The 22,901-nt window shown below is 46.6% G+C and overlaps 1 protein-coding gene across 1 annotated transcript; it reads left to right on the forward strand.

Annotated features, from left to right (window-relative positions):
• The first annotated feature begins 1,384 nt into the window (after positions 1–1,384).
• Positions 1,385–17,398, forward strand: APOL5 (apolipoprotein L5). The gene is given in 8 exon segments (XM_054469690.2): positions 1,385–1,413; positions 5,129–5,184; positions 8,529–8,615; positions 14,181–14,773; positions 14,775–14,857; positions 14,859–15,145; positions 16,671–16,852; positions 17,298–17,398. Coding segments are annotated over 7 exon segments (1,311 nt in total). The 3' UTR covers positions 16,847–16,852; positions 17,298–17,398.
• Positions 17,399–22,901: the final 5,503 nt, after the last annotated feature.

Consider the following 22,901-nt stretch of genomic DNA (forward strand, 5'->3'; position numbering starts at 1 on the left):
TGCAAGCACTTCTGAGAGTTGCTGTATTATGACGGAGACAGCGAGAGGCTTGACAGCGAAAGAAACAGATGCTGGGGTCCCTCCCTGCACCCTCTCTCTGGGGCAGCTTCCTCTGAGTTATTCCTCAACCCCTCCACCTACCACTGGTGTTTCCCAGTTCCAGCCTCAGTGCTCTTCTCCCCTCTAAGCTCTCCATTCTCTGTGGATTTTATCTGTTTATGAATTCCCATCTCGGAGTCACCAGGCCTCAGCTCCATATGGCGCCCCGCCACTCATCGCCTCTCTGAATGACTGTGGGGTCAGTTTTCTTCTTTAGGAGGGGAAGCTGCCTCTCTTCTGGCCCAGGATGCATTGTCATCTGCAGACAGAGAAGCGCCAAGGGATCCTCAGAGATACCATGACCGCAGCACCAACCAAAATCCACCCAGGTAATCCTCCCCTGTTCAGTAAATTCTCTTGACCCCAGCTCACTGTCTCCATCTACGACAGGAGATGCTAGAGATTACGAAGTGACTTGAGGCACTGGATGTGGCTGATCCCAGGTCCGAAAGTGAAGGTGAGGAACTAAAGTCCCTTTCCTGCCCTATCTCCTGTAAGATTCTGCTCACACTCCTCCTACAATTAGAGACCTCTCATCCTGGGTTCCTTAGCTGTGGTGACTGTATTTCATGAACCTCAGATCCGATACATACTCAAGTCAGAATACAACATCTGTGCTGGCCGGGCGCGGTGGCTCAAGCCTGTAATCCCAGCATTTTGGGAGGTCGAGGCAGGCGGATCACTTGAGGTCAGGAGTTTAAGACCAGCTTGGCCAACATGGTGAAACCCCGTCTCTACTAAAAACACAAAAATTAGCCAGGCGTGGTGGTGTGCACCTGTAATCCCAGCTACTTGGAAGGCTAAGGCAGGAGAATCGCTTGAACCTGGGAGGCGGAGGTTGCAGTGAGCTGAGACCACGCCACTGCATTCCAGCCTGGGTGACATAGCAAGATTCTGTCTCAAAAAATAAAAATAAATAAAAATAAATAAAAATCTGTGTTATCCCTCCGGCGCCTGCAACTCTTAATGGGTCCAGTTTTGTGGTCAGTCCAGGCACTATTATTTGGTTGTGTGGTCCAGAATTCCAGAAGTGCCTAGATTTGTTTTGGGCCCAGCCATGCCTTCTCACTACATGGCCCTCAAGGGAGATATTAGCATGAGGGACAATGGCAAACAGCAGTAGCAGAAAAGGACAATGCCTCGTTTTACCCTTCTGGCTTGGGGCTGACTCTCCAGAGCAGAGCTCTCTGGCAGAATGGACTGAACTACATGGCTTAGGTCTACATGAACCTCTCCCTGCCTCTAAAACCAGACTCCAAGTTCAGGACCACTGTGTCCTCCAGCGATGAACGCAGGGTGCCCGACTGAGAAGAGGTGAGAAAGCAAGATAAATGAACTGGGGCCAGCGGATCACTTCTTCCATGTTGAGAGAGGAGCGAGCTCCTTGCATCTGTGTGTGATCCCTGAGCACAGTGGCCACAGCCTCCACTAAAGGTGGCCTCCTGGGTGTCTTGTAATGGAAACCACTCAGAAGAGTCTAACGCCCTCTTTGGGAGACGTGGGGCAAAGCAGGGGGAGAAGGGTAGTTCTTTCTCGCCCCTCAGTGTGATATTCTGAGCTTTCTCAGTGGAAGATGCATTTTTAAATTATCAGAAATTGATAGATTATGAAATATGATGATTCGTGAAACAGCTGTGTACATAATCAAACACAAGTTGATGATTTTTGACCTCTCATCCTATGTATAAAGCACAAAAGTTGCATAGGAGATGAATTTATCTGGAAGGGAACTATGAGCCCATTTCATGGACAGACCCAGAACCTGTCCAGTGGTTCTCCCACTCCCACTATATGATCATACTCTGCCTTTGCTGGGTCTCAGCCCTGCTCACTCCCTTCTTGCCTCCTCCCCAAAGTAAAGTCTAATAGAGTCATCTCCCAAGATCTATTCTAGCCCAGGACAGCAGGGAGGGCTGAGCAAAATTTTAAACATAAAAACTTAGTGTCAGCTGGGTGTAGTGGTTCAGGACTTTAATTCCAGCACTTTGGGAGGCTGAGGTGGCCGGATGGATCACCTGAGGCCAGGAGGTCGACAGCCTGGTCAACATGGTGAAACCCCGTCTCTACTAAGAATACAAAAATTAGCTGGGCATGGTGGTGCACACCTGTAATCCCAGCTACTCGGGAGGCTGAGCCAGGAGAATGGCATGAACAAGGGAGGCAGAGGTTGCAAAGCCAAGATCGTGCCACTGCACTCCAACCTGAGCCACAGAGCAAGACCGTGTACCAAAAATTAAATAAATTCATACATACGTACATAAAAAAACAAAACTTAGTGTCATGAACGATGAGGTCTTATTCTAAGTGTTGTTCTGTATCTGTCATTTACTGGGTATACACAGAGTAGGCAGGAAAGCACAGATAAGACACATCTCTACCTTGAAAGTGAAGCTCCTGGCTACCACAATAAACCACTCACTGCATCAGCTGAAACTTCTGCACTGTACCTATCTATGTAGAGCATAGGAAGAGAACAAAGAAATAAAAAGCAGAATGCCGAAAATAATGCAACAAATCAAAGTTGAACAATTATAACAAAAAATAATTAATATGAATATGAATAACATTAAGAAAAGTATCAAATTGGGTCAAAATCAGATTTGAGTAATTTTCTACATCCAAGAGATAGCCTGAAATAAATAGGACACAAAAGGCCAGTTTAAAAGCAAGTTAGAAAAACTTATAGAACCAACAAAAAAAGAAAACGATATTAATATTTAACAGTATTAATTTGTCAGACTTTGTCTTACCATGTACTTGGCAGCATTCCCTGCACCAAATGCATTACTGTACAAGCTGGAGATTTTATAATGATAAAATAATGAATAATAAATCTCATTACTGAAATCTTTTTATTCTATTGGCTTTTAGTTGTTGTTGAGATGGAGTCTTGCTCTGTCGCCCAGGCTGGAGTGCAGTGGTGCAATCTCAGCTCACTGCAAACTCCACCTCCCGAGTTCAAGAGATTCTCCTGCCTCAGCCTCCCGAGTAGCTGGGATTACAGGTGCCTGCCACCACACCCGGCTAATTTTTGTATTTTTAATAGAGACAGGGTTTCACCATGTTGGCCAGGCTGGTCTCGAACTCCTGACCTCAGGTGATCCACCTGCCTCAGCCTCCCAAAGTGCTGGGATTACAGGCGTGAGCCACCATGCCTGGCTTCTATTGGCTTTTATTATAAAACTAACATGTTACTTTGGTAATAAAGCTCAATAATATAGACGAGTGAAAAGTGCAAAAGTATTTTGTCACCCCAGCCCTAAATCTCCCTCCCAGAGCTAAGCCTGTTCACATTTGGTGTATCTCCTTCGAGAATATTCCCCTACTCCTACATCATATATAGTACTTAAAAAAAAATAAGAAAAGAATATAAAGAACATATTCTTCAACCTCTTTTCTTTTACTTAATATATCCTGGACCTCTTTCTAGGTCAGTTTTACATAGATTTGCCTCATTCCTTTTCACATCCATAAGCCTTTATTTTGTATTGCTCTATTTTCGTGTAAACAGTCCCCGACATGGATTTTTCAAATTGTTTCCATTTCTTTATACGACTTCAAATAACTGGATGAATATCCGTACATGTTTGTCTGTGTACCTGCCATTGTGTTGTGTCCGTGGTGGGTGTATTTCTAGAGGTGGGATGCTGAGTGTCAGGCACATGTACTTCTCATGTTAACAGACATCCCAAGAAGGCCAGGTGCAGTGGCTCACGCCTGTAATCCTAGCACTTTGGGAGGCCAAGGAGGGTGGATTGTTTGAGCTCAGGAGTTAGAGATCAGCCTGGGCAACATGGGAAATCTCTATCTCTACAAAATATGTATATATATATAGCTGGGTGTGGTGGTGCACACCTGTAGTCCCAGCCACTTGGGGGGCTAAGACATGAGGATCACTTGAGCCTGGGAGGTTACTGCAGTGAGCCGAGATTGTGTCACTGCACTCTAGCCTAGGTGCCAAAATGAGACCATCTCCAAAAGAAAAAAAAAAAAAGAAAGATACCCTAAATCATCCTTCCAAAAGCCATAGCAGCTGAGTGCAGTGGCTCACACCTGTAATCCCAACACTTTGTGAAGCCAAGGTGGGTGGATCACCTGAGGTTGGGGGTTCGAGACCAGCCTGGCCAACAGGGCAAAATCCCATCTCTACTTAAAATACAAAAATTAGCTTGGCGTGGTTGTGGGTGCCTGTAATCCCAGGTACTTGGGAGGCTGAGGTGGGAGAATCACCTGAACCCGGCAGGCAGAGGTTGTAGTGAGCTGAGATCATGCCACTGCACTCCAGCCTGGGTGACAGAGCGAGACTTGCTCTCAAAAAAAAAAGCAATCTCATTTTATGCTCAACCAATTGTCTTATGTCTCAGCCAAGTGTACATGTTCTCCTATCTCTTTTTCACCCACACAGGATGCCAAACTAATCAATGAAACAGTAGCTGGCCATGGTCTAAATTTGCGTTTTGGGGCTACTAGTGATGTCGAGTGCCTTGTCCCATATTTATTGGCTACAGTACTTCTTGTGTGAAACACCTGTTGAAAGAACATAAGAAATAACTGTATATAGAAAATTAGAACCAGGTACAGTTTGAAAGACCACAGACTTTGCTAGGATTTCTTAAGTCTCTTCAAAAAAGAATAGGCAGTCTGGGCATGGTGGCCCAGCACTTTGAGAGGCTGAGGCAGGCGGATCACCTGAGGTCAGGAGTTTGAGACCAGCCTGGCCATCGTGGTGAAACCCTGTCTCTACTAAAAATACAAAAATTAGCCAGGCATGGTGGCAGGCACCTGTAATCCCAGCTACTCAGAAGGCTGAGGCAGGAGAATCACATGAACCCAGGAAGTGGAGGTTGCAGTGACTGAGATTATGCCACTGCACTCCAGCTTGGGCAACAGAGAGAAGCTCCATGGCAAAAAAAAAAAAAAAAAAAAAAAATAGACTTAGGTGAGGACTGGGAGAGACAGGTTTCAGGCATAGGGAAGGGAGTCACATTTATTAATCATATTATTAGCTTAAATTTTAAAAAATCTAAAGCATCCCATGTGGCAAACAAGGAAATTTGCAAGTTCCCAGTTCCAAGGTGTTACCTGGTAAGTTCTTTTAACCTTTCAGAAAACAAGCAATTCTCATGTTGTACAAATTGTCCCAGAAATAGAAAAAATACGTTATTGAATATATTCTGTGAAGCAAATATAACACTAATGATAAACTGTGATCACAAGAAAACTATGGTTCAATATCATGTATTTCTCTATGATGAATATATGAATAAAACACTAGAGAATATAAACCTGTAACATTCTGATTCAAAAATATGCAATGACCAAGTTGGGGATTTTCACGGAATGTATGGGTAATTCAATATATGGAAATTTATGCTAAGAATGCACCGTATTCATGGGATAAACAAAAAAGGAAGAGAATAATCATCTCATTGGAGTTTGAAAATTCGGCACTTAATCCTAATAAAAATGTTTAAGTATAGGAATAAAACACACTGCCTTATCATGATGAAAGCCAACTACCAACCGTGAAATACTAGAGTCAATATGATAATATAAAATAAGGATCCAAGCAAACCCAATAAGGCATGAAACCAACATGAGAAAACAAAATATTAAAAACAGTCAGAAATAAAAGTCCAGCATTATTCATTCATGAATTATTCATTCAATAACTACTACATTAATAAACATGTAGTCAAGCATGAGTGTGTTAAAAATGAATAACATTTCTATAAATAACAAGACAAGTTAGAAAACATTACATTAAAAGACCACTACTCATAATTGCATCAAAACAATGTAAAACATCAAAGAAATACATGTGAGCAAGAAATGTAAAGAAACAACAAATCTTATGTGAAAGAAAACGGAAATCGTGACTTCCTGGGAAGCCATATGCTATTGCTGGGTGGAGATATAGAAGATGCTTGGCTTTAATGAGGGAGATATCGTGAGACCCTCTCAATTGCTCATGTTTGAAAATACTACACCAAATAACTTCCTTTGTAAAGTTTAACTAAAAATGTAAAGTTTAACTAAAAACATAAGCAGCTCCTCAGGCCCCTGCGTGAAGCAGAGTGGCGGGGGGAAGGGGCCAATCACTGGTTCTATCACTGGTTAAAGTAGAGGCAGCAGGCAGAACAAGGCAGTGACATTATCAAAGAACTCATTTGGATATCAAAACTGTTAAGACCCCAAAGCACGGTTGGGTGCAGTGGCTCACGCCTGTAATCCCATCACTTTGGGAGGCCAACATGGGCAGATCACTTGAGGCCAGGAGTTTGAGACCAGCCTGGCCAACATGGTGAAACCCTGTCTCTATTAAAAATACAAAAAATTAGCCAGGCTGGTGGTGCACACCTGTAGTCCCAGCTACTCGTGAGGGTGAGGCAGGAGAATTGCTTGAACCGGGAGATCGCGCCATTGCACTGCAGCCTGGACAACAGAGAGAGACCCCGTCTCAAAAAAAAAAAAAAAAAAAAAAAGACGTCAAAGTGCCATGATAAGGGAGTGTTTCTGTAAACACGGCAATACATCTTCTCTTAAGGAAATAGCATAGAGTCATCAAAAATAATAGTTATAACAACTGTATAGCAAGATGGAAAATACTTGTATAACATTACATTTTAAAAACAGGGCACGTGGCCGGGCACAGCGGCTCATGCCTGTAATCCCAGCACTTTGGGAGGCCAAGGCAGATAGATGTATCACTTGAGGTGGGGAGTTTGAGACCAGCCTGGTCAACATGGTGAAACCCCCATCTCTACTACAAATAGAAAAATTAGCCGGGCGTGGTGGTGTGCACCTATAATTCCAGCTACTCGGGAGACTGAAACAGGAGAATCACTCGAACCTAGGAGGTGGAGGTTGCAGTGAGCCGAGATTGCACTGCTGCATTCCAGCCTGGTTGATAGAGTGAGACCGTCTCAAAAAAAATAATAATAAATAAAAACAGGACACACCATTATAAGTATAAAAGCCATGCGAAAAATAATATGGATTTGAAAAATAACTGGAAGTAGAGAATAAAATCAATAGTTATGTTGCAGTAGAACTAGGGGTGATTTTTGTCAAATTATATTTTTGTCAAATTTGACTATGTTTTTGTCAAATTATATTGAAAATACATTTAAATTGATTTTTGAGCAACAAAAGAAGCTGCAATGTGATAGTGTCTGAACAAGGTGGACTCCGCCGTGTTGCCTGCCTGGGTAAAACCAACCACCATCCCACCCATGAGCCTTGTCATCAGGCAGCTGTCATTCAGCAGGGACTGGACTGTGCCACTCTCAGGGTTATAGATGATGGGCACTGGACAGAATGATCGTTCACTTGCTCCCAAGTTAACAATGTTATCAATTAACATGGCCCCGATTGTCTTGGTGCCTATCATTGTGTTATTGGATGATTCTCAGGAGACTTTTGTGACAATGAAATGGGAAAAGTTCCCTTATCCCCCTTGCACGGTATAAAACAGGGTGTGGCTCACTTCTTCCGTGCCCTGCGGCTCAAACCCCTAGGGGGAGCATGCGGACGGGCAGGTCGTGGGGAGCGTGGGCTCCGACCCCACAGCAGCGCCATCTAGGGTTGAGTGTTTGCAGCTCCCGAGCCCCAGTGAGCTTATCGGAAGGATAACGCAGAGGGTCTAATTTCTGTACTCCAGGGTTCTAACCCTAGTATGCCAGAAAAATTGGATCACACGTGGGCTTGGAGAATGGAGTGCAAGGTTTTATTGAGTATAGCTCTCAGCAGATGGATGGGGAGCCAGAAAGGGGATGGAGTGCGAAGGTGATCTTCCCCTGGAGTTGGGCCACTCAGCGGCCGGGTTCTCCTCCAACTGCCTTTGGCTGAATTTCATGTCATCCAGCCGTGGATGACCTGTCAGCATCTGTCTGTGTGTTCTTCTGCCTGTGTGTTCCTCTCGATGTCCAGCTGCTTGTGTGTGTCTGCCTGTTAGGTGGGGATATGGCGGGCCAGAGTGGTCTTAGAAAATGCAGCATTTGGGAGCGAAAACAGAAATGCTTGTCCTCACTGAGATCCATGGGCCCAGGCCCAAGGGTGGAACCCTCACCGGGGACCATGCCTTTCTCTACGCCGCACTTCCCCACCCGCTCCCATATCATTAACGTATAATGTCAACATTTCAAAAGAGTTTTACCAATCTACTTTGCCACCAGAAGCCTAAGTGATTTCCAGTTTTATTGCATCCTAGTCAGCCTTGGGCATTCCCATGGTTTGTTCATTTAAAACCATTAGACAAAAATCATGTGACATTTCTGAGACATTAAGATTTTTGTTGTATTCTAACTTTTTTTTTTCCTAATTCTGCAATACTGTAATTAGACAGCCGACTTTCCCAGAGCACTGTTATGCCTTTTCGGGCTGAGATGACTCGAGAAGAAATGTCCCTGATCCTCGTCCATCTCCAGGCTTGGAAGAAGGCTGTGAATAAATGTGGCTTCAAAAGGTAATCTACGGAGGTGAGGTCTGGGGGAAGTCCCCAGAACCTGAGTTCCGTGAGGGCAGAGAATGGGCTGTTACGCTTATGGCCACAATCCCAGCATCCAAAACAGTGTCTGTCACAGACCCAGCACTCAATGAGTATTTGGGTTTTGTTTTGTTTTGAGACAGAGTCTCTTCTCCGTTGCCCAGGTTGGAGTGCAGCGGCACGATCTCGGCTCACTGCAACCTCTGCCTCCTGGGTTCAAGTGATTCTCCTGCCTCAGCCTCCCAAGTAGCTGGGATTACAGGCACCCACCACCATGCCTGGCTAATTTTTATATTTTTTGTAGAGATGGGGTTTCGCCATGTTGGCCAGGCTGGTCTTGAACTCCTGATCTCAAATGCTCCACCCACCTTGGCCTCCCAATGTGCTGGGATTAGAGGTGTGAGCCACTGCACCCAGCTGTCAATAAGTATTTGAATGAAGGAATAAAATCTGATTGTTAATATCCAGATCTGTAGCCACCTTCATAGGATGAAAACATACAAATGGGTTCCAACCAAGTGGGCTGAAGTGTTGCTCATGTTGTCTCATGTGCAATTGCAGATATGCAAAAAAGGGAAAAAATGTACACATCCGCATAAAAAATATCTTAGTAAAAAAAATGTAAAACCTTTGGTAAGGGCAGGCACGGTGGCTCACGCTTGTAATCCTAGCACTTTGGGAGGCCGAGGTGGGCAGATCGCTTGAGGTCAGGAGTTCAAGGACAGACTGGCCAACATGGTGAAAACCTCGTTTCTATTAAAAATACACAAATTAGCTAGGTGTGGTGGAGCATGCCTGTAATCCCAGCTACATGGGAAGCTGAGGCAGGAGAATTGCTTGAACCCGGGAGGCAGAGGTTGCAGTGAGCCAAGATTGCACCACTACTGCACTCTAGCCTAGGCGACAGAGCAAGACTTCATCTAAAAAAAAAAAAAAATCCTTTGGTAATGGTAAGTACATTGGTATACTGATAGATGCCCAGACACATGGCTTAAAGGGCAATGGAATCCTAGAAGCAGAATTTGCTGGTTTTCTCCCAATCCAGAAATATTCCTTCCTGGGTCTGCCTTCACCCTTTCCCTACCCATGACAATGTGTGAGTCTTGCCTTGAGATCCAAGCTCCTGGGATGTGCCTTTCCGTTGCCTTGGCCTGGGCATTCAGATGCTGCCACAGAGCTCGGCTGCAGCAATAGACTCACAACAGACTCTGCTGCCTAACAGAGGCTGCACTTAACTCTTGCCAAAGTGTCCATAAGGTTCTCTAAAGTGGGTTGAAATGCTCCCGCAATTTATAGCAACCAAGTGCCTAAAGATAAAATCTTCATGCGTCATGCAAATGGGTTGCCTGCACTTTCAGACACAGGTACAGTTATTGACTTCTCTGTGTCCTTGGCCCAGTCTCCCTCTACTGTTCTCTCTCCCACCTCCACTGTCAAGATTTCCCCCCAATGCTCCCGTTAAGTCTGAGAAAGCTTCCAAAAAAAGGCATTGACTTTTCAGGCACAGGCATAGCCATTTTTCTTACCCGTGTCCTTGACTTTGGCTACTGGCCAATGCATGCTGCATGGACCAGAGTTAACGGGGACCCTTCCTATGTGCTTGTACAATGTTTACCTCTCCTCCTTTGGTAAAGGGAGAGGAATGATTTTTCCTATCTTGGGGAAAATCAGCCAGTGGTTGAGGCAGACTAGAGGCTTCAGGAAATGGAGTCCCCCTCTGTCGCGCAGGCTGGAGTGCAGTGGGGCGAGCTCGGCTCACTGCAACCTCTGCCTCCCAGGTTCACGTGATTCTCCTGCCTCAGCCTTCCGAGTAGCTGGGACTACAGGTGTCCACCACCACACCTGGATAATTTTTGTATTTTTAGTAGAGACAGGGTTTCACCACGTTGGCCAGGCTGGTCTCGAACTCCTGACCTCAAGTGATTTGCCTGCCTAGGCCTCCCAAAGTGCTGGGATTACAGGCATGAGCCACTGTGCCCGGCCCTAGGTTCTTACCCTAACTCCACCACTAACTCAGTTGTAATCAGGGAATGTCCCTCCTTTTTGGAGCTGGTTTGCTCCTCTATAAATGAGGGACTGGGCTCATTGATGGCAAAAATGTGGCAGATTACTATTTATCTTCTGTGTTGCGCCTAGAGGGCGCCCACTAGGTCACAGCAGCACTCTTTCCCAAGGAGCCTAGATGTGTCACCACAATTCTCTCGTGCTTTAGACACCCTCACTAACAATAGCGGGAATGTTATGCCTCTTTGCCATCTGTGTACCAGGCAACCTGGAAGGGCCTTCCAGCTCTAACATCTCATAGTTCTAAAACTTAGGTTGGAGAGGGGGCACTGAACTCCTAGGTTTACAGAGATGTTCACCTTAAGCCCTGATGAAGTCCTTTCTTAAAAGAGTGACTTAAAGATGAGGAAGGATGTCAGAAGGCCCCTCCCGCTTCCCCCAGGAGGGAGGAGGGAGAGACCCAGGGCTGGTCCACTTGAGGCTGCTGATGGCCTTGGCTAGGGAGCAGAGGATTCTAAGGCCGTTGTCAACAGTTCCTTTGAGGTCTTGGGGTTCCTTGGTCCAAGTACAGTTTGCCCACAGCCTTGCATCCTTTCCCATAGATCCTCTCTCACTATCCATCAAACCCAAGCCAAGTCTGTTGTAGATGCTCAATTAGGAGACAGGCCAGAACCAGCCTAAGGGATATACAAGTCAAACCCTGTTACGTGCTGTAGAAAGTCACACATACAGTCCATAGTTCAGCAATACCCACGCTGGAAACCCCAAATTCCATAAGAAAAAGTACTTAAGAACAGTGATTCTCAAAGGTCTTGCAGAACTCTGAAGTTCCAGATACTGAGCCAAAATGATTCAACAGGAAAATTGAATGGTGATTCTTTTTTCAAATTACAGGAAAAGTTTGAGTGGAGAGAATTTTCCCAGTTGTGCCTTTTTTCCTTTTCCTCGCTTTTTCTTAAGATTTACAAGCTCCCCCCACTTGCCTGTTAGCAAGTGGCCAGAATAGATCTCACTATTTCTAAGTGTGACCACACTTTTGTTAAAAATCTACTTTGGGTCGGGCGCAGTGGCTCATGCCAGTAATCCCAAAACTTTGGGAGGCCGAGGGGAGGTGGATCACTTGAGGTCAGGAGCTCGAGACCAGCCTGGCCAACATGGCAAAACTCTGTCGCTACTAAAAATACAAAAATTAGCCCGACATGGTGTTGCATCATGCCTGGCTACTCGGGAGGCTGAGGCAGAAGAATGACTTGAACTCTGGAGGCGGAGGTTGCAGTGAGCCGAGATCGCACCGCTGCACTCCAGCCCAGGCAATAGAGTGAGACTCCATCTCAAAACAAACAAAAAAAAATGTACTTTGTTTTCCAAATATTCAACACTGTCCCACTGAATGACAGTGAGCCCTGTCCCGTGGAAGGGGGATATGTGGTTGTCTTCTTGGAGATCCCCAAACTTTTGCTTTGGAAATGTAGACTCTTTTATTAATTTTTAAAAATTATCATACATGCATTTGACACAAAAGTTAAGAGGAACGAAAGGGCAAATAGTAAAAAGTGAGTGTCGCTAGGTGTGGTTCCATGCGCCTGTAGTCCCAGCTGCTGGAGATGATCACTGGAACCCAGGAGTTTGAGGCCAGCCTGGGCAATATAGTGAGGCCCCGCCTCAAAAAAAAAAAAAATGGGTCTCCTTAAATCCTGTTTCCCGATGTCCCAGGTTCCCTGCCCAGAAGCAACCACCTTTTTTTTTTTTTTTTAAAGAAAAAAAAAGACGATCAAAGCATCTGCTCCATGTACTCTTGGTACTGTTTTTTAATCAAATTGGTCACAACTTGTTATATATGTATAAATTATAAATGTATGCATGTATGTATATCTTTATTAGGAAAAGACTTGGTGACAAAAGTCAGTAAAGCTTTTAAGTTACATTTTATTAATCACATCAGTATCCACATACATTTATTTTATTTTTATTTTATTTTATTTTATTTTTTTGAGGCAGAGTTTCACTCTGTTGCCCAGGCTGGAGTGCTATAGCGCGATCTCAGCTCACTGCAACCTCCCCGCCTCCTAGGTTCAAGCGATTCTCCTGCCTCAGCCTCCTGAGTAGCTGGGACTACAGGTGCCCACTACTATGCCTGGCTAATTTTTGTATGTTTAGTAGAGACGGGATTTCACCATGTTGGTCAGGCTGGTCTTGAACTCCTGACCTCAGGTGACCCACCCGCCTTGGTGTCCCAAAGTGCTGGGATTACAGGAATGAGCCACTGTGCCCGGCCTAGTATCCACATACATTTAGAAGAGAGCTGTTTGTGGATGAAAGGAATAGTAAGCCATCAGTCTAGGCCTGGATAGGGGCAGTTTGAACTGTGCTCCTGCTAAAAACACACAGCCACCCCCACCCAGGGCTCCAGGCCAGAGTGGACCTTCTGTCGGTCTGTCTGTCCGTCTGCTGCCAACATTGTAATAGCCCAGTGGGTTCATTTTGCCCTCTGCCCAGATAGAGTTGATTTATCAAGACAGGGGAATTGCAATAAAGTGTTTAATTCACACAGAGCCAGATGGAGACTGGAGTTTTATTATTACTCAAGTCGGTTTCTCCAAAAATTCGAGGACTGGGTTTTTTGTTTTGTTTTGTTTTTTTGGTTTTTTAGATGAAGTCTTGCTCTGTCACCCAGGCCGGAGTGCAGTGGCGCGATTTCGGCTCACTGCAACCTCTGCTTCCCGGGTTCAAGCGATTCTCCTGCCTCAGCTTCCTGAGTAGCTGGGACTACAGGCGCCCGCCACCACACCCGGCTAACTTTTGTATTTTTAGTAGAGACGGGGTTTCACCATATTGGCCAGGCTGGTTTTGAACTCCTGACCCTGTGATCCGCTCGCCTGGGCCTCCCAAAATGCTGGGATTACAAGCATGAGCCATCGCGCCTGGCCAGGACTGGTTTTGTTTTTTTTTTAAAGGATAATTTGGCGGGTAAGGGTCCAGGGAGTGAGGAATACTGATCACTGGGGTTGAAGCTGAAATCATAGGAAGTCGAAGTCGCCCTCTTGTGCTGAGCACGTTCCTGGGTAGAGGCCACAAGACGAGATGAGCCAGTTTATCAGTCTGGGTGGCGACAGCTGAGCCACTGAGCGCAGGGTCTGAAAAATATCTCGAGAATTCATGTGAGGTTTTACAATAGTGATGTTATCTCGAGGAGCAATCGGGGAGGTTTAGAATCTTGTGGCCTCTGGCTGAATAACACCTAAACTGTAATTTCTAATCTTGTGGCCAGTTTTTTAGTCCTATAAAGGCAGTCTGGTCTCTAGGCAAGAAGGGGGTTTGTTTCGGGGAAAGGGCTGTTATCATCTTTGTTTCAAAGTTAAACTATAAACTAAGTTCCTCCCGAAGTTAGTTCATCTTATGCCCAGAAGAATGAACAAGAACAGCTTGGAGGTTAGAAGCAAGATGAAGCCGGTTAGGTCAGACCCCTTTCACTGCTGTAATTTCCCCACTGTTAGAATTTTTGCAAAGGTGGTTTCGACATTGTACCTCGATTCCCAGGGCTCTGCTTCCTGCACACATTTTAGTACTCAGATTACCTAGATGTCTTTAGCCTCACTGGTGAACCTGTGCCAGAGTTGAAAAATTAACAATTTGATGTCAACTGTCCACAGTGATGAGGCTGATATGCTGTCCTACGTTCTGTTTGAAGAGCTGGTGCGATGTGACAAAGATTCCATGCCAGATGGAAATCTGTCAGAGGAGGAAAAACTGTTTCTCCCATATTTTCCTTTGCACAAGTTTGAGCTAGAACAGAACATCAAAGAGCTTAACACCCTTGCAGACCAAGTTGACACCACTCGCAAATTGCTTACCAAGACCAGCCTGGTGGCCAGCTCTTCCAGGGCTGTTTCTGGGGTCATGAACATCCTGGGTTTGGCCCTAGCACCTGTGACAGCAGAAGGCAGTCTCATGCTCTCAGCAGCTGGGACAGGGTTGGGGGCAGCAGCTGCCGTCACCAACATAGTAACAAATGTCTTAGAATTTAGAAGCAATTCAGCAGCAACAGACAAAGCCAGTCGACTGGGGCTTCTGACAACATCACATGAGGCTTTCGGAGGAATAAATTGGTCTGAAATCGAGGCTGCTGGCTTTTGTGTTAATAAGTGTGTAAAAGCCATCAAGGGCATCAAGGACCTTCGTGCCCTACCAGATGGCCAAATCCAACTCTGGCTTCATGGCTATGGTCAAGAATTTTGTGGCCACAAGACACATCCCTTTCTGGAGGGCTACAGGGCACAACTCTGGCCATGACCAATGGTGCCCGGGTGATGGGTGCTGCTGGGGCTGGCTTCTTACTTATGAAAGACATGAGCAGCTTCCTGCAGAGCTGGAAGCACCTGGAGGATGGGGCGAGGACGGAGACAGCAGAGGAACTGAGGACACTTGCTAAGAAGCTGGAGCAGGAGCTAGACTGGCTCACCCAGCGCCACTGGCACCTGCTGCAGAAGGCGAGCCGGACCTGTTTCAGCTGTCGGGGCAGGGCTGTTTGAGGATCCCATGTGGTTAAACCAGAAGGTAGGAAGGCAGCGAATAACACAGACGTGGTCTCGCTCTTCTAAAAGCTTACCATGGGGGTGGGGGGCGAGGAATGCTCAACGGACACGTCAATGCATAATTACAGCTGTCCCTTCTGCAAAGAGAGGACTTGCCGCACACCCCTGACATTAACTAGGGGCCCTCTGTTCTTCCCAGCATTGCGTTGTTCTCTCAAAGCCCTGACCATAAATAACCATAAATTCTTGAAATCCCATATTTGTGTGTTTGTGGGGGTGCTCCCTGTCTGCCTCTCCTGTGGTCTGCAGGCTCTGGCAGGGAAGGATAATTTGGCGGATAGGGGTCTGGGGAGTGAGCAGTGCTGGTTGCTGGGACTGGAGATGACATCATGGGAAGTCGAAGTCGCCCTCTTGCGCTAGGCCGGTTCCTGGGTAGAGGCCACAAGATCAGATGAGCCAGTTTATCAGTATGAGTGGCGACAGCTGAGCCATTGTGTCCCTCTTGTCCATACCAGTATCCCCAGCACCTAGCAGTGCTTGGCACATAGCCAGTGTGCCGGAAATACATGTTGAATGACGTGAATGTGGCACTGCATGATAAAAATGACACTTCAAATGAGTTGGGAAAGGATTTTTATTTGAAAAATAGTTTGCATTTCTAGACTCTCCTATGTAGAGAAATTAAATTCCTAGATATAAAAACTGAAACAAGAAAACTGCTACCAAAAAATAAAGGAGAATTTCAAGATTCATCTTTAATAGAATAACACGGTAGCAAGGTCACAACCTGAAGCCCGGGAAAGGGACACATAAGTCTTTGCCGAAGATGTGAAGGCTCAAATGTTCATTCACTCATTGTCCATTCAACAGATTTTCATTAAATGGGGCCTGTGAAGGGCCAAGGACTTAGGCGGTGGCTCCAAATGTGTCTGCGTGTTGGAATTATCTGGAAACTGCAAAAAATACTGATGAGTGGGTGGGTCCCACCCCCAGGGACTGGGCTTTAGTTGGTCTGGGGTATGACCTGGATTTTAGACCTTTTTTTCTATTTTTTATTTTCTTTTTTGAGACGGAGTCTTGCTCTGTTTCCCAGGCTGGAGTGCAGTGGCGCGATCTCAGCTCACTGCAAGCTCCACCTCCCGGGTTCACGCCATTCTCCTGCCTCAATCCCCCAAGTAGCAGGGACTACAGGCGCCCGCCACGACACCTGGCTAATTTTTTGTATTTTTAGTAGAGATGGGGTTTCACCGTGTTAGCCAGGATGGTCTTGATCTCCTGACCTCGTGATCCACCCGCCTCAGCCTCCCAAAGTGCTGGGATTACAGGCGTGAGCCATCGCGCCCGGCTGACTTTAGACATTCTTAAAGATCTCCAGGTAAGTCTGTGGTGCAGCAAAGTTTGGGACCCACTGCCCTGGGGCGGGAGGGGTTCTCTTCTTCTCAAAGCCAATAGAATTTTGCTCTCTGGGGACATATTTGAGCTTCTGAACATCCAGGGGCAGATCTCTTTCTTGGAAACTGTGAGACACAGGGACTCATGTTCCACAGGGTCTCGCTCACCTCTCCCCTGGCCTGTTGTGGAGCACCAGCCTAGGCTGGGCCGTGGCGGGGCACTGAGGACACCAAAGAGGACAGTCTCTGCCCCAAAGATGCTTGGCCACCAGCCAGCCCCACCAGCACCAGCAAGAAAGGGGAGACAGGCCCCGGGAAGACACCGACAATGAGAAGAGGTAAGTGGGATGCAAGGAAGCCAGGAGCTGTGTGAACCCCTGACAGTGAAGTAACCCCTCCTTGGGTGGGTAGGCTTTGGGGAAGGAGAGGGAGGGCCTAACGGGGACAGAGGTTGTTGCTACCTTTCCATCCGGCCACCTGCCACACCACCTGGTGCCTTTGCCAGTTAGTGAGATCACTGAGCTCTCTCTGTACTTCCTGCCAGATGGGCAATTTGTTCATTCATGAAGTTAATCAATGCACAAATCTCAATTGGGCACACCTCTGTGCCAGGCATCATGCCAGACCTAGCAGTGAATAAGACAGACAAGGGCTAGGTGTGCAAAGTGAAGAATGACCTCGCCCAGCCCTGTAATATGTGGGAGCTCAAGTGAACCCACTGTGGGATCCGTAAGATGCTGCAGAAGTGAGTAAACTATTTCCTTTCTTTTTTTTATACCCTAGTTGGTCACCCTGTCACCACTGAACCTTGATCTAACGAGGCAAAATGCAAGTCTTCCATGAAGAATACTGGGGGTAGGGAAACTTCTAGTGGCAATGATAAAACCAGCAGCAATTATAATAGAAGGCAAACCTGCAATGGTCTGTGGTAACCCTTGGGGACTCCAGAAATACCTGGGGTGGAAGAGAAATTTGCAAGAGACCAGGCTTTTTGTGTGTACAGATGGAGCTGGAGGCCAAGAAGACCTACATGTTCATGTTAATTAAAACTGGAGCTGGGACACATTCCAAACTCATTTCCAAATTGTATGTAACTACATAGTACCTTTATAATGAAAATGAAAAAAATTTTAAACTATCACCTGCCACTCCTCCCCCTCTTCCCTCCCATCATCTGTCATGACTCTGCAGTCAACACCTTTGTGTGGAGACTCTTGCTCAAGCTAAGATCCATTCTCCATTTCCAGAGCCCTGCAATGACAAGTTAATGATTTGAGAAAAGCTGTTATTGAGAGAAAATCATCCCTTTACTGTAGCATAATTTATAATCCTGAAAAATGTGGAGCCATTAAAATGTTCCAACACTAGGGAACTGGTTACATACAAAATATTCATCCACTTGATAAAACACTACGTAGCTGTCAGAAGTGACGCTCACTCAATGACTGGGTTGACGTGGAAAATGTTGATTGTATTATTAGGTGGAAAAGAGCAAGGACTTTCTTACCTTTTACCTAAGGGGAAACACATCTCTCAAACTTGTGTGTAGGAAAACAAAACCCCTTAAAGGAATACAGCAAGGTCACAATGCGGCTATTTATTTAGAGGTAAATTTGGTGATTCCTTCCCCTCTTCTTTCTGCCTTTCTGTGTTTTTCAAGTTCTTCAGTTATGCACATTACTGTTTTATAAAATAGAAGGAATATAGATAATAAATATTTACATCAAATCTAAAATAAAATGTTTAAAAAGAGGACAAACTCGGCCGGGCGCGGAGGCTCACGTCTGTAATCCCAGCACTTTGGGAAGCCGAGGTGGGCAGATCATGAGATCAGGAGATTGAGACCAGCCTGGCCAACATGATGAAACTCCATCTCTACTAAAAATACAAAAAATTAGCTGGGCGTGGTGGCGGGCGCCTGTAGTCCCAGCTACTCACGAGGCTGAGGCAGGAGAATCGCTTGAACCCAGGAGGTAGATGTTGCAGTGAGCCGAGATTGTGCCACTGCACTCCAACCTGGCAACAGACGGAGACTCCATCTCAAAAAAAAAAAAAAAAAAAAAGAGGCTGGGCGCGGTGGCTCACGCCTGTAATCCCAGCACTTTGGGAGGCCGAGGCAGGCGGATCACGAGGTCAGGAGATTGAGACCATCTTGGCTAACACAGTGGAACCCCATCTCTACTAAAAATACAAAAAATTAGCTGGGCGTGGTGGCAGGCACCTGTAGTCCCAGCTACTCGGGAGGCTGAGGCAGGAGAATCGCTTGAACCCGGGAGGCAGAGGTTGCAGTGAGCTGAGATTGAGCCACTGCAGTCCAGCCTGGGCGACAGAGCAAGACTCTGTCTCGAAACAGCAACAACAACCAAAGAGGACAAACTCATAGTCAGCAGGTCTTCATTTATTAATAGCTTTGTAAGTTGCTTGAGTGCATGCAGACTCCTTCTCATCATGGAACAAGGCAACAGTGGAAGAATGGGTGTTTCCACGGAAGACCACTCCATGGTTGTTAGCAGTGGCTGGAAAGCGTAGGGAGCCTCCAGCCCATCTGTCCATCCACCCATCCATCCATCCAAAACCAAAAAGGCATTGTTCTAGGCACTGGGGAAAAGCAGTAAACAAAACAAATCCTGCCTTCGTGAAGTTTTCATTCTCAAGGCAGAGGCAGGGGAACACGGAAGAGAAACACAATAAATCAGTGTTACAGTGTATTATAAAGTAATGAGTGTTGGGGAGAAAAATAAGTTTGGGAAGGAGTTATACAGAGCGTAGGATGGGGCAGGAGCACAGTTTCAAATAGGATCATCGGGGCACGCCTCTCTGAGAGGCTGATCTTCCAGCAAAGACGTGAAGGAGGTGAGGGTGTCTGAGAATACCCATGAAGGTATCTGGGAGAAGAGCATTCCAGACGGAGGGAACAGCAAGGGCAAACACCTGCTTGGGACGTTCAGGGGGCCGCAGGTGGGGTGCGGTGCCGGGAACAGAGGGAGGCAGGGGAATGTGAAGGGAGGATAGGAGAGGAGGCTGGAGAGGGAGCTGGAGGCCAAAAGATGCAGGGTCTTAGAGCTACAGTAAGGATTTGGGCTTGTACTCTGAGTGAGGAGGGGACACATGGGGGATTTCAGGCAGAGGAATTACCTAATGGCTTAGATTTTAGGAGGATCGCTCTGGCTGCTGTGCTGAGAGGAGACCGCAGGGCAAGGCGATGCCAGGGATATCTGTTAGCAAATGTTGGAAACAACCCTCTCTGGAGAGAGGATGGTGACCTGAACCAGTGTGGTGGCAACAGAGGTGGTGAGAAGTGGTCAGATTTTGGATCTGTTCTGAAGGGAGAGCCCGCAGGATTCGTTCATGGACTGGACCTGTGGTGTGAGGGAAAGAAGAGCCAGGATAACGGGGGGTTGTGGCCTGAGCAACTGGCAGGATGGAGCTGTTGGCCCCTGAAATGGACAGGTGGGAGCGGGGGTGGGGTGAGAGCAAGGTGCTCAGGTGGACGTGTCATGTTTGTGATGCCCAAAGACATATGCAAGGGGAGGTGCTGAGTAGGTGATGGGATCCATGCATCTGATTCAAGATGTGGGGTCTCCAACAACAAATTAGTTGGAGATACAAATTTGTAAATAGATGGTATCTAAAACCGTAAGAGTGGGTAAGATTATCAAAAGAGTGAACACAGGTCCGCGAAATATGTCGAAGGCCAGCCCCTGGGCACCCCAGCTTGAAGAGAATGTGGAGAGAGGGGGAACCCTCAAAGGAGACTGAGAAGGAAGCAGCCATTGAGGGAAGAGGTGTACCAGGAGTGGGTGTCCAGGAAACCAAGTGAGGAAAGCCTCAAAGTGCAGAAGTGATACACCGGACCAGTGCTGCCGACAGGTCAAGGACAGGAGAATCGATCTGATTTAGCAACATGAAGACCACTGGTGGCCTCGATGAGAGTGGTTATGGTGAAGTGGCTGAGGACAAAAAGCCTGAATGGAGAAGTTTTAAAAGAAAGCAGAAAGGGGCTGGGCGCAGTGGCTCAGGCCTGTAATCCCAGCACTTTGAGAGGCCAAGGTGGGCAGATCATTTGAGGTCAGGAGTGAGAGACCAGCCTGGCCAACATGGTGAAACACTGTTTCTACTAAAAATACAAAAATTAAGCAGACGTGGTAGCAGGCGCCTGTAATCCCAGCTACTTGGGAGGCTGAGGCAGGAGAATCCCTTGAACCCAAGAGGCGGAGGTTGCAGTGAGCCAAGATTGCGCCAGTGCACTCCAGCCTGTGCCACAGAGTAAGACTCTGTCCCAAAAAAAAAAAAAAAAAAAAAAAGTAAAGAAAAAAAGCAGAAAGTACAATGTTTTGGAGAGGTTTTGCTGGAGGAAGAAGTGAGGTCAGAAAAGGAAAAAAACAAATTAAAGATGGAAGAAATACTAGCATGGTTCTGTACTGATGGGGATGATCCAACAAGGAAGAGATGGTGGAGGAAACTCACAGGGAATGTCCCCCACCCTTTCAGCTCCCAGTGCACGTGTTGGATGCAGCCTGCACTGGAACCCTGTCTCCAGACCTGACATCCTGGCGGTACCATCCCAGCTCCATTCCACTTCCCAAGCAGCCTCTGCAACATGGTTTTTAGATACATGGCAACATACCAATAAAATCTGATATATGACATTCTGTAGGTAAGTTCTCCTTTTCACAGCAGGAGCTCAGTGTGGATGTGTTAAGAATACCCTCCTGGGGAACCTCCTGCTGTATCCCCTACCAGCCACAAGATTCATTTCAGGCAGGATGCAGTGGCTCATGCCTATAATCCCAACACTTTGGGAGTCCGAGGCGGAAGGATCACTTGAGCTCAGGGGTTGCCCAGTTGGTCTCAAGCACGGTGAAAGCCCATCTCTTTAAAAAATACAAAAATTAGTCAGGTGTGGTGGTGCTGTGGTGCATGCCTGTGGTCCCAGCTACTCAGGAGGCTGAGGTAGGAGGATCGCTTGAGCCTAGGAGGTTCAGGCTGCAGTGAGCTGAGATTGCACAAATCTGTTCCCCTCCCCCACAAAAAGGGAAGAAGAAATATTCACTGAAAGTTTGCTATGTGCTAGGAACTCTGCTAAGTGCTTTCCCAACTTTACCAAATGACAAATGGCAAATAGTTATGGAAAACTTAGCACTTTCTAGACACTGTACTGAGTACTCTACACGTCCTGTCTTATCTCATCCTTGCAAAACACTGCTACAGTAGGAACATTTATTGTCTGAAGTTTATAGACAAGGACTCCAGGGTGCAGCGCTGTTAAGTATTAATAAGTTGCTCAAGGTCATCCACCTAGCAGGTGGCAGATCTGAGCACCTGCCACCTAGCAGGTGGCAGATCTGAGTCAGAACCCTCCAACTCTTGGTTCCTTGCTCTTAACCATTACCCTGCACTGCCTTGGTTATCCTGAGGTCGCACCACTAAAGCATGGGAGGCCTGAAATTCATACATGCCTGTGCTTATAGGCCTAAGGGAGAAATTTTAAGTTTGAGCCTGAGCAAGTGTTGCCAATGCTGGCAACACTTACTCTTAAAATGATTTGGAGATTAATATTTTCCACACATGCACATCAAAATTAATAGTTACATTCAGTCTGCACTTGGCAAGGATTTTTCACAAGCATTGATCCAAACTCTCCCAGATTTGTGTAAGGCAAGGGTCGGCAGTGCGTGGGCCAAACCAGGCCTACCACCTGTTTCTTAAAGTTTTATTGGAAGATTACCAGGTCCTTCACTGATTGTCTGCAGCTGCTCTTGTGCTACAGTGGCCAAGTTGAGAAGCTGTGACAGAGACCGAAAGGCCTGTGCAACCTAAAATATTTACGATCTGGTGACGTTCAGAAACAGCGAGTTGACCCCTGGTCCAAAGGATTCAAGACAAGCAACTTTTGAGTATCTAGAATTCTGGCTTTCAAAATGAGAAATTGCCGTCCGTGAGCTGGGAAACCAATTTCCGAACCTAGAAGGAACCAGGGGGCGATGGTGTTTCTGTGAGAGCACTTTGCACACTTGCCTCCTTTCCGTCACAGGGTCAGGCAGCCCTCAAGCGAGTAAGGTGAAAGGTTGGAGGTAGGTTCAGTGCTGACCTCAAGAGAGGCCTGGCGCTGGGCAGTCTACCCTGTCCCTCCCCACAGAGCTCACTGCCTCACTTTCCACCTGGCCTCTTTCTCTGCCCGCAGATCAGTTCTCTCCGCACTATTCATCAGCTTACCCGTGGATCCAGGCTCAGAAAACATTCCACCTGTGTGAAACTGTGCAAGACCCACGGATCCAGGCTCAGAAAACATTCCACCTGTGTGAAACTGTGCAAGACCCGCGGATCCAGGCTCAGAAAACATTCCACCTGTGTGAAACTGTGCAAGACCCGCGGATCCAGGCTCAG

The sequence above is a fragment of the Pongo pygmaeus genome, chromosome 23 (assembly GCF_028885625.2).
Source record: "Pongo pygmaeus isolate AG05252 chromosome 23, NHGRI_mPonPyg2-v2.0_pri, whole genome shotgun sequence".
NCBI lineage: Eukaryota > Metazoa > Chordata > Mammalia > Primates > Hominidae > Pongo > Pongo pygmaeus.